Here is a 12,472-nt window from a genome sequence, read left to right as displayed (position 1 = left end):
AAAATCTGGAGGCACGGTTGTATTTCCTCTTAAGAACTGTGCAGTTCGGATCTTTTGTGCCCAGCGCCGCAACCCAAGCTCGATACGCCTGTTTTTTGCAGTCAGATGCTGCTTTACCTGACGCATCGAACCAGGGCTGTGATCTGCCAACGATGGGCACTACAGAGTTTGGTATAAAAATATCCATACCCTGTAGTATCACATCGGCTACTGCAACGGAAGGGAAACAAACCCTGCCCCAAGGGTAGGATGCAAAAAAGGAACGCATCCTATCCCAATCTGCTGACTTGTAGTGCCAAACGCGGCGGGTTGCTGGTGGTCTGCGACGTGGGCGTCGGATTGGCACTACACTCCTGACCAGGCAATGCTCGGACGTTCCGAGAGGGGCGTCGACAATGACCTATGCGAAACATAGCGGCACTAGGCCGTTACTTCACGCCGGTATTCTGTGCGAGTGTGGTAATTAACCCGGACGAGTCTGGCCCGATTGTGCTGACGTCATAAGACTGCAGCGTGACTCTCCCACTTCTAAAAAATCATTTTCCGAAATATTAAGTTAGCAGGGGTCACTGACTTCTGTGACGTTACTCCACTCATTATGATGGGAGCCTTAGCTGATATTATGATTTATACGTCTGGACAGATTGTGCTGCTGTGAAATCGTCAAAAACATTGAGGTTTACAGTTAACCTCTATTTTGAGCAACGCACGCATACTTACACAAAGTGATACACAAATCGCGAGTAATAATGCGAACTGAAAATTATAACATGAAAACAACCTCCTAGATCTAATTGAAACAATACCTTTGTTAGTCTTATCAGTTATTTAATCAAGTGTCAAGATTTATTTCGAATTTCAGGGAGACATGTGCGTTGCAAAACAGTCCCAGTGCCCTTGAGCGCAGGGTCTAAGTTGACATGGCTGGGAGCGTCGGACGCGGGCTCGCCGAGCATGCTCGACAGCTCGGGCTCGCTGCGGCTGTACGACGTGGCGAGCGGCGTGTGGATGCCGCTCTGTGAGACCACCGAGCACTCGCGCGGAGCTTCCGACACTTGGTTCATTGTTTCCGTATGTTGTGCATTAAAATACTATTAATATTTATTTACTTATATATTAGTTCTATTTAAAATCGCTGACAATAATACAGACAAATATAAAAAGTAGAACTTAAAACTAGGAACTAAATGTAGTGATTACTTACAAATAAACACAGCATGCACAGAAATAATTAATTTTAAGTGTTACATAGAATAAGTTAAGTATTAAACAATATTTTTTAATTAATAAATGAGTAGGTAACATAGTTATACACAGTTACTTTTATTTTCCAATTATAACATTATTTAAGATTACCTTATTACACTGCAAATGTCTTGCGGAATTTGGCTAACGAATCACCAATTATGTCAATATCAGCTACGCTATAAGAATTTAAAATTTAATTTATTTAGTTGTGTAATAAGTAGTATTACAACACGAATGTTAAACCCTATCAGGCGAAGCCGACTGTGATAATAGTATGCGTGTTTTAATACCTAATTATCAATAGTTGCACACAAGACTTTATCTACACCCACAGTATGAATCCTCTTAAAGATTCTGAAACAATTACCTTACTGCTAACATTAAAAAAGCCAGTCCTATTAACCATAATATCAACCAAAGGAGTGTTATTATGAAAACGGATGATATAATGTTGTACTGAATTTCATTACAACACTCGTTTGGATGACGTAATTGTTATTAGGACATTGGGTATTTTAATGTTGGCAATAAACTGTTTTAGAATCTTTAAGAGTGGATTTAAAGCAAGGGTGTAGAAAAAAAAAGTTTCTTCATAACACTGAAATAAAAATTGTAAAAATCGGTGTGTGCTAAGGATCACACTATACAGAATAGTAGATTGTTAACCGAGGGTCGAAAGAATCAATTCCCGAGGTATTTAGACGACCGAGCGGCGAGACGCGAGGGCGGCTGTAGTCCGAGTAGGAATTGATTTTTTTACCCGTGTTAAAAACTCTACTTTTCATTTCGAATATGAGGAAAATAAAACTATTTGTTTATCTAAACTATTCGTGGATAATATGTAATAATATTAGTAGTACCTATTTAAAATTAATTGTCAAATTAGGACAATTTATGTCGACATTGTAAATTTTAAATATGGAACTCACCGCGTAATTGTTGCGGCTTATTCCGCTCAAAGAAGCTTGTGCTAAGTTCACACGGGCTGTTTTGAAAGTCACATGGCCGCAGCATTTTTTTAAATAGTTTTTTATTTTTACATAAAATTCTTCACAGCCCTTAGGTGGGAAGTAATTTGTATGAGTTTTTCCCTCTCTATGGAGGGAAGTAGCACTTTCCACCCAATAATCAGTTCAAAACAACATTACTTTCCGAGTATGAGAAATGAAAAATTTTTGTGCTTTTACCTGCATAAAGCTTTTATAACGTTTACTATGTATGATAATTGTGCATAAGTTACTCTGGTGAATTTGTACTCTAACTCCACTCAAGTTTACCCCAACCAGAGTTACATAACCGAGCGTGACATTGTACTGGTCCATGCGTCAATTCGTGAACAGGTGCTGCTTTTAGTGCCAGGTCGACCTGTAATTGTTAAAAAATCAGTGTATTTCTTTGATGCGATTAATAATTATGACAGTAATCACGACCATCATGTTCACGAAGCATCCTTACACAAACAATGAATTCAAGCTCTGAAGGTTGATGCATCTCATATATGATAATTATATTTATACAGGTTATTCTTAATAACTTTTTATTAAATACTGGTTGACCCGACAGAAGTTTTTCTGTATATAATGAATAAAATAAAAGTTTTTATTAATTTCTCAATAATATATTTACGATATATCAATCTACATATAGTTGTTTGTCAAATGTCAAATATTATGGTTGTGTTCAGAAACTTTATTTATGACAAAACTTAAGATTTATCAATCTACATAAAAAAATCTGATAGATACTTAACAACTGTAGTTAATTTACCAATTATAGTTAGCTAAAATCAAGTTTACTTTTTGCCTGCTGAGAAAGTTAGAAAGATTTAAAAATTCTAATTAGTAATTCCTTTTAAATTGTAATTTCAATTTGATTACTGAACGACGGGGGACACATCAAAGGAGAAACAAAATTGTTGTTTTTATTTAATTCCGAGCTTTTTCATATTTATTCACGTTTTAAACCTTAACAAATAATTCAAGACCAAAATTAGCCAAATCGGTCCAGCCGTTCTCGAGTTTTAGCGAGACTAACGAACAGCAATTCATTTATATATATATATATTGGTATTTAAAAAGCTTTTAACTAATACAATTCATATACATATTGGATGCAGCATCTTACAAACTAATTTGTTATGTATATTACAGTCATTGTAAAATACTCTATTCCATTGAAAAGAGTGGCCATTCAGTTTCATGTATGTTCTTCTCATGAGATCTATTTTTTCCGAACATATGGTAGATTCAGTAATTTAAAATAATTATTTATTGTGACAATTTCAAAAGCGCTTAATTATTATACCCTTATTGAAAATAGTTTATTTGACTTTGACTTTGAAAATTTATCAACAATTTGGTGCCAGCTTATTTATTACAGCAATACCTACTTGTTGTTTTATGTAATTATTACTCTGTCAACAGGTGAGCGAGTCTACACAGAAGGTGCAGTGTATAATGTGCCGCGGGGCGAACTTCCCTCTAACGGCGCCCAAACCCATCGTCACCGAGCTACCTCTTCAAGTTAGTATAATAACGAGCCCACTTGTCATTTGATTTTTTTTTATAACAGTAAGGGACAAGACCAGCAGGATGTTCAGGTGATGGTAAATGATACGCTCTGCCCATTATAATGCTACTGCTTCACGGCAGAAAAAGGTGCGTTGTGGTACCCATAATCTTGCCGGTATCCTGTGTAAAGGAGCCTCTCACTGGTGAACTTGATATACGTGTCTCTGGTTACTAAGCAACGGATGTGTGATCAATATATTGCATATATTTCATCTGGGTTTATGTGCTTTATTCGAGTATAAGTTTAATTCATAAATTCCGACGGAACAACAAACCACCGATAACATTGTTCATGATGCAATGGGTGGGATTGATCACCATTAAATAATATTAGGCTGGTTCTTGAGTGACAGAATATAAATATTTATATAGGTATTGTCTTTGTGACAGAGAGAGATGGGAGTTAAAATGAACTGGACATACCTCCGGATTTTTTTAACATAGTTGCATATCGCTTAGTAAAGCGTTAAATTAATGTTAAATTAGTGTCAACCTTTCACCATTATCTCACTGCCATCACCACAATTCTACCGTGACTGATCCAACTGCGTTGGACTATCAGCTTTAACCACCCGTTGTATTCAAAAATGTCTTGGGTCACTTGGGTGGATAAATGTGAAAAGGTAGGTGCTAAACGAGCTTATTCTTTTTTTTTATTCTTGTCTTCGCCCTTTCTTACCACGCATCGCGATCCATCAGAAATCGTTTCATACAATATGGACTTGCCGGTTTCGATTTCTTTATCACTATAGTTTGAACAACATATTTGCACTATACTTAACTCATCAAGCACGTCAATCTTATTTTGAACAAAAGTAAGAAATTCGTTCACTATTAGTCCTTGGTAATTAGACATCGTACTTAGATTTAATGTTTACGAATTACGATGCACAAGCACACGACCGACTCACATCGCAGCGCCGCGAGAGACTTATGTTTCCTGTGATGGTATAGTGATCCATATTCTCTGGCAACATGAGGATATCCATGATAGTGTTGCCAGCTCTTAAGAAGGAGATGACGGTGTCATTTTGTGACGGTACCTCATATCGATTTTGAACACCGCCTGTAAAATTTATTTCCATAACATTTAGTTTTTTTTAATTATGTGCCTTTCCACTACTAGACTACCTCCAGAGTTCACTAAATTAGTATTTTCGCATTGGTCTTCGAACTCCTGGAAAACGGGTTTTGCCAGTGGGAGGATTCTTTGCACAGGATGCCGGTTAGATTATGGGTACGACAACGGAATCTATTTCTGCCGTGAAGCAGTAATGTGTGAGTATTATTGTTTCCGTCTGGAAGGCGCCGTAGCTAGTCAAATTACTGGGCAAAAAAGACTTAACATCTTATGTCTTAAGGTGGCGAGCGCAATTGTAGTGCAGCTCCGAATTGCCGGTTTTTCAAGAATCTTCAGTGACACTGCATTGTAATAGGGCGTATCAATTACCATCAGCAGCACGTCCTTCTCGTCTCGTCCCATATTGTCATAAAAAACGGAGTGCTGGATTATAGTATATATATTGTAAATGTTAGATCCCAGTGTGTGAGCTGGACTCAGAGAAGAGTCAGTACGAGGAGCAGCTGGTTCGGTGGTCACACACGGCAGCTGATGTGGACCTCAAGATGGCGAGGGAGACTGCTCTGAAGCTGTTCGCAGTTAGTATTACTTTATTTTAACCGACTTCACAACAAACAAAACACCCTAGTAGAATTATCCCTACAAAGTTAACTTGTACCTACCTAACTGCGAATTATATGAGATAATGAGAGTAAATAGAGCATTTTCAATTTAACCGTACAATTTCATATTTATATATTTTATAATATATTTTATATTTTTGTAATAACAAAGAGGTTTTATGCCGCTGAAAATCCATTTACATTTTTGGAATAACAAATGTACAATTAAGGCGAAATAACATTTATTATTATCATATTATTTATAATTCACAATAATTTATTATAAAACATGCATTTTATTACAAAATCAAAAAAACTTGCATGCCATCCCATAATTTTCATATTTTGTTTGAACGATTTATGCAATACATATTTGTTTTTTCCACGCTAGTGTGTTTAAAAATGCGTATGAAACTCGTGAACAACTTGCTCACTAGACACTCGGCTAGCAATTTAGCTCACTTGTATCATTTTTTACGGAAAAGGAGGACAAATAAGCGGGTCACCTGGTGTTAAGTGATCACCACCGCCCACAGTCACTTGCAACACCAGAAGAATCACAAGAGCGTTGCCGGCCTTTAAGGAAGGTGTACGCGCTTTTTTTGAAGGAACCTATGACGTATCGTCCCAGAAACACCGCACAAGGAAGCTCATTCCACAGCTTTGTAGTACGTGGAAGAAAGACCGTCACACATCCAGATGGTGGGGATGATATCTTAACTTGTGGCGTCTCGTGCGAAGGTCGAATTTGGCGGCAGGAATCAGGTGAATCAGCTCTTCGGAAAATTCCCCGTGATAAATGCGGTAGAAGACAACGCAACTCTACGCTTCTCTGCGTTATAATGATATAATAACGTAAAAGATATATTATCATAAAATATTATTGTAAAGCAGTACTAGAGTGATCATGAGGTTTAACTAAATGTGGGATTTTTGTACTTAATGGATGAATCATGTTGACATTGACTTTACTATTCACAGCTAGCATGCCGGAGCGAGATAGAAGCAAGAGCATTAGAACTAATGGAACTACTGAAAGACGAACGCCTTCTACCATTGGCCGCTAAATATGCTTCGAGACTTGGCCGAATGCATTTGGCCGACAAACTGACCGACATGGCCGAGACTTGGGAGAGAGAGGCCGACAAATTGAACGTCGCGCAGAACATACACTTCCAAGAGCTGGAGTCACAGGAGACTTACGACGTCAGCAGTACAGATCAGGATACGAACGCAAGCTTTATACCACCACAGAAGGATGTGAAGAAGAAAATTGAGAATGGCACGCCGATCAAACCTGTAGTAAGTGAATTTCTATATTTGCTCTTGTTGTCATATGCTATCGATACAAACAATCGACTCCTAGAACTAATATTGGGTTTCGCGCGCCTCTTCACAGAATGTGTTCATCATTGGATTCTCACATTAATGTCGACCTGTTTTCGCACTCCTCTACTGCTGCATTTAAGACTAAGTTAAAACAACAATTACTGTCCTTACCTTAAACATTGTATCTTTATTCATTATTATATCCCTGTCTGTGTCTTGATTTATATAATACTGTGTATTCGCCTAAATATTCTATTGTTTACTTATCTTATCGTTCTGTTGTCATGTCTGTTAAATTGTATTCTTTTGTGTCCCCAGTGAAACTATTCTAGGATATATCCAATATTGTAATTTGTATATTTATTTGACTTAATTTTGTACTTTAGTGATGTATCTGTTTGTTTCCTTAATAAATAAATAAACAGTTGAGGTGTGAGAAATAACAAATCAAATCACGTCACGGAAATGACACTTATGAATGTCAAAATAAAATATGTTTCTTATAGAATCTACTGCTACTTCGTAAACGGTTGAGTTAATGAGAAGAAGTAGCAAGAAACTCATTGCCACTCTTTTAAATCATGATTTACATTTTCATCGTTTTACAAATCATTACAATTACAATGGATAATGTTTACATAGAAATATAATATTATCACGCGGTACTCTTATAACGCGTGTTGATGTTACGCGATTTATATTCCTTGTATAACACGGCATTCCCCTACCTAAAGCGGGGATTTTCCGCATACATATTTCTGTACTCTGAAATTTATAATGATTTGTACAGTTTATATTTAGCTTCGCGAACCTTTGCACGTGTGTCAATTGTGTTATTACAAAATTAAATTATTTTGTTAAATTTGTGTATTAAAAACCAGTGTACCTCATTATAGGGACGAATACCTGTAGGTACTTATATTTTCCGTGAAGTGGACGGCAATTTCACAAAAATGAAAAATCGCAGATATTCCGTCTGATTACAAATATCTTCAATACGTTTGTATGGGAGCTGACAAAGTTGTTAAATTAAAAAATGCAAGTTATTGCAATACTAAAATATAATTATATTTTCATACAATACTGATTATCAGTTTCCAATCCTCGAATCAAACAGCGGTGATTAGCGTCGCGTGGCGAAGCGGAGCCACGAAACAGTAATTTGTCAGTTGTGCTTGAGTAGTGTTGTACAAACATGAATTCACAGATTCACACTTTCAAACAGAAATATTCGAGATCAGGAGGACAAATGAGCATACATACGGGTTACCTGATGATATAGAAATGCAAAAGAGAGGCTCTGTATATAACATCGCAGCTATACTATACTAGACTATGCAGTTGGACAGGTTTTTTTTTATTTTTTTATTAAATTTCCAGCCCATAAAGCCATCACCTCGTGCTGCTAGAAACCCATTTAAGAAACAGCAAGAGTCCGCTAAAATCGTGCCGAGTACATTGACCCTGACAGAGAGAACACTGGTTGAGGTCCACGCTACTGACACCAACACCAGCTCTGACGACGTAAGTACATCACCATTAATTTTGAACAAATATAATTATCATATAATTATTGTAAAATCGTACAAGTTACAAGACTTATTTATTAATACGGCTTTACTCACGTTTTATCGGTGTAGGTACAGGAGGTCTACTCGCAAAATCGACAACGATACATTCGGACCAATACGATAATACTCCGAATATATCGCAACTACCCTACTCTAACAAATGTTAGAATTCCTTATCGTTTAACCTTACCATAGACTAACATTTTGATTTTTTTTATGATGTTAGTGTGAATTAAATATGTTCAAACCTAAACATTATCTGTGCTACAAAGTCAAACCATAGTTTAGGCGCTAAGGACCATGCCAGACTCTGCACCACCAATTTGGTATCATTAACACATAATGTAAATGTTAAAAAAATATGTAATGAATATAAAATGACCATTTAAAATTGAATAAATAATACAAAACTCGCGGATAATAAAATGTAAAAAAAAGTAACTCAACCCTTCTCGTCGACTTCCTATTTCTCAGGCGGCATTCCTATTTGCATTATTTCTACGCATAAACGATCAACAAAATGACTTAGTAGTAAAAAATTGTGTTCAATAGTAAATCACATATAATTATTTCAATAATATTTATTAAGTATGTATATTATATGGCAAATATATCTATACAACTTGAAACGATATTAGCATCGGCAGCCTAGAAGGTGTCGTTGAGATTATCGTAAAAGTGACGTTTGATTATTTGTTAAATTCAAATATTCGTCTCTGACATTTTCAACTAAGACCGATAATACCGAATAATGTTTCGTTCGTTCAATCATCGTTTCGACATTGAATACGATGTAACTAAGAGTAGGATTCGACACGAATAATGCCACGATTTATCGAATATGGAGTAGGCATCCAGACTTATTACGGACCATTCGGAGGTCCTTCATCAGGGTGAATGTGTTCGGTTCGCGATAACGTTCCGCCTCTTACTGATCTTGTGAAACTAGTCGGTACACCGATAAAAACGTGAGTAAAGCCGTTTTAGTAAATAAGTTAATAATGACAAAATTTTTAATAATTTAAGTTACAAGAAATATACCACCAAGTTGTATAATTAGAGTAGGGTAGTTGCGATATATTCGGAGTATTATCGTATTGGTCCGAATGTATCGTTGTCGATTTTGCGAGTAGACCTCCTGTACCTACACCGATAAAACGTGAGTAAAGCCGTATTAATAAATAAGTTAATAATGACAAAATTTTTAATAATTTAAGTTACAAGAAATATACCACCAAGTTGTATAATTAGAGTAGGGTAGTTGCGATATATTCGGAGTATTATCGTATTGGTCCGAATGTATCGTTGTCGATTTTGCGAGTAGACCTCCTGTACCTACACCGATAAAACGTGAGTAAAGCCGTATTAATAAATAAGTTAATAATGACAAAATTTTTAATAATTTAAGTTACAAGAAATATACCACCAAGTTGTATAATTAGAGTAGGGTAGTTGCGATATATTCGGAGTATTATCGTATTGGTCCGAATGTATCGTTGTCGATTTTGCGAGTAGACCTCCTGTACCTACACCGATAAAACGTGAGTAAAGCCGTATTAATAAATAAGTTAATAATGACAAAATTTTTAATAATTTAAGTTACAAGAAATATACCACCAAGTTGTATAATTAGAGTAGGGTAGTTGCGATATATTCGGAGTATTATCGTATTGGTCCGAATGTATCGTTGTCGATTTTGCGAGTAGACCTCCTGTACCTACACCGATAAAACGTGAGTAAAGCCGTATTAATAAATAAGTTAATAATGACAAAATTTTTAATAATTTAAGTTACAAGAAATATACCACCAAGTTGTATAATTAGAGTAGGGTAGTTGCGATATATTCGGAGTATTATCGTATTGGTCCGAATGTATCGTTGTCGATTTTGCGAGTAGACCTCCTGTACCTACACCGATAAAACGTGAGTAAAGCCGTATTAATAAATAAGTTAATAATGACAAAATTTTTAATAATTTAAGTTACAAGAAATATACCACCAAGTTGTATAATTAGAGTAGGGTAGTTGCGATATATTCGGAGTATTATCGTATTGGTCCGAATGTATCGTTGTCGATTTTGCGAGTAGACCTCCTGTACCTACACCGATAAAACGTGAGTAAAGCCGTATTAATAAATAAGTTAATAATGACAAAATTTTTAATAATTTAAGTTACAAGAAATATACCACCAAGTTGTATAATTAGAGTAGGGTAGTTGCGATATATTCGGAGTATTATCGTATTGGTCCGAATGTATCGTTGTCGATTTTGCGAGTAGACCTCCTGTACCTACACCGATAAAACGTGAGTAAAGCCGTATTAATAAATAAGTTAATAATGACAAAATTTTTAATAATTTAAGTTACAAGAAATATACCACCAAGTTGTATAATTAGAGTAGGGTAGTTGCGATATATTCGGAGTATTATCGTATTGGTCCGAATGTATCGTTGTCGATTTTGCGAGTAGACCTCCTGTACCTACACCGATAAAACGTGAGTAAAGCCGTATTAATAAATAAGTTAATAATGACAAAATTTTTAATAATTTAAGTTACAAGAAATATACCACCAAGTTGTATAATTAGAGTAGGGTAGTTGCGATATATTCGGAGTATTATCGTATTGGTCCGAATGTATCGTTGTCGATTTTGCGAGTAGACCTCCTGTACCTACACCGATAAAACGTGAGTAAAGCCGTATTAATAAATAAGTTAATAATGACAAAATTTTTAATAATTTAAGTTACAAGAAATATACCACCAAGTTGTATAATTAGAGTAGGGTAGTTGCGATATATTCGGAGTATTATCGTATTGGTCCGAATGTATCGTTGTCGATTTTGCGAGTAGACCTCCTGTACCTACACCGATAAAACGTGAGTAAAGCCGTATTAATAAATAAGTTAATAATGACAAAATTTTTAATAATTTAAGTTACAAGAAATATACCACCAAGTTGTATAATTAGAGTAGGGTAGTTGCGATATATTCGGAGTATTATCGTATTGGTCCGAATGTATCGTTGTCGATTTTGCGAGTAGACCTCCTGTACCTACACCGATAAAACGTGAGTAAAGCCGTATTAATAAATAAGTTAATAATGACAAAATTTTTAATAATTTAAGTTACAAGAAATATACCACCAAGTTGTATAATTAGAGTAGGGTAGTTGCGATATATTCGGAGTATTATCGTATTGGTCCGAATGTATCGTTGTCGATTTTGCGAGTAGACCTCCTGTACCTACACCGATAAAACGTGAGTAAAGCCGTATTAATAAATAAGTTAATAATGACAAAATTTTTAATAATTTAAGTTACAAGAAATATACCACCAAGTTGTATAATTAGAGTAGGGTAGTTGCGATATATTCGGAGTATTATCGTATTGGTCCGAATGTATCGTTGTCGATTTTGCGAGTAGACCTCCTGTACCTACACCGATAAAACGTGAGTAAAGCCGTATTAATAAATAAGTTAATAATGACAAAATTTTTAATAATTTAAGTTACAAGAAATATACCACCAAGTTGTATAATTAGAGTAGGGTAGTTGCGATATATTCGGAGTATTATCGTATTGGTCCGAATGTATCGTTGTCGATTTTGCGAGTAGACCTCCTGTACCTACACCGATAAAACGTGAGTAAAGCCGTATTAATAAATAAGTTAATAATGACAAAATTTTTAATAATTTAAGTTACAAGAAATATACCACTAGATTTTGATTATGTCGTCGAAAGATCGGGCTGTGTAAGTTAAGAATAGTTGAAAGATTAAAATATTATATAATATTGACACACACTTTACACAAATTATCTTGCCCCAAATTAAGCATATTATATAACCTGTGTTATGGGTTGCAAGACAACGATATATTTACAATATACTTACTTAAACATACATAAATACATTTAAACATCCATGACTCGAAAACAAACATCTATATTCATCATATAAATGCTTGCACCTACCGGGATTCGAACCTGGGACCTCTAGCTTAGTAGGTAGGATTGCTAACCACTCGGCTATACAGGTCGTTGCATATTGTAGGTAAGTATGTAGTCGGTC

The 12,472-nt window shown here is 35.5% G+C and overlaps 1 protein-coding gene across 1 annotated transcript in view; it reads left to right on the top strand.

Annotated features, from left to right (window-relative positions):
* Positions 1-12,472, top strand: part of LOC126966578 (WD repeat and HMG-box DNA-binding protein 1) — a 28,729-nt gene that overhangs the window by 14,983 nt on the left and 1,274 nt on the right. The window contains exons 11-15 of the mRNA XM_050810713.1: positions 863-1,071; positions 3,672-3,770; positions 5,355-5,477; positions 6,483-6,803; positions 8,211-8,354. Coding sequence (XP_050666670.1) covers positions 863-1,071; positions 3,672-3,770; positions 5,355-5,477; positions 6,483-6,803; positions 8,211-8,354 — 896 coding nt within the window. The remainder of the gene's footprint in view (positions 1-862; positions 1,072-3,671; positions 3,771-5,354; positions 5,478-6,482; positions 6,804-8,210; positions 8,355-12,472) is intronic.

This window comes from Leptidea sinapis, chromosome 10 (assembly GCF_905404315.1).
Source record: "Leptidea sinapis chromosome 10, ilLepSina1.1, whole genome shotgun sequence".
Classification (NCBI taxonomy): domain Eukaryota; kingdom Metazoa; phylum Arthropoda; class Insecta; order Lepidoptera; family Pieridae; genus Leptidea; species Leptidea sinapis.
Note: the sequence above shows the minus strand (reverse complement) of the source record. Positions and strands in the feature narration are given on the sequence as shown.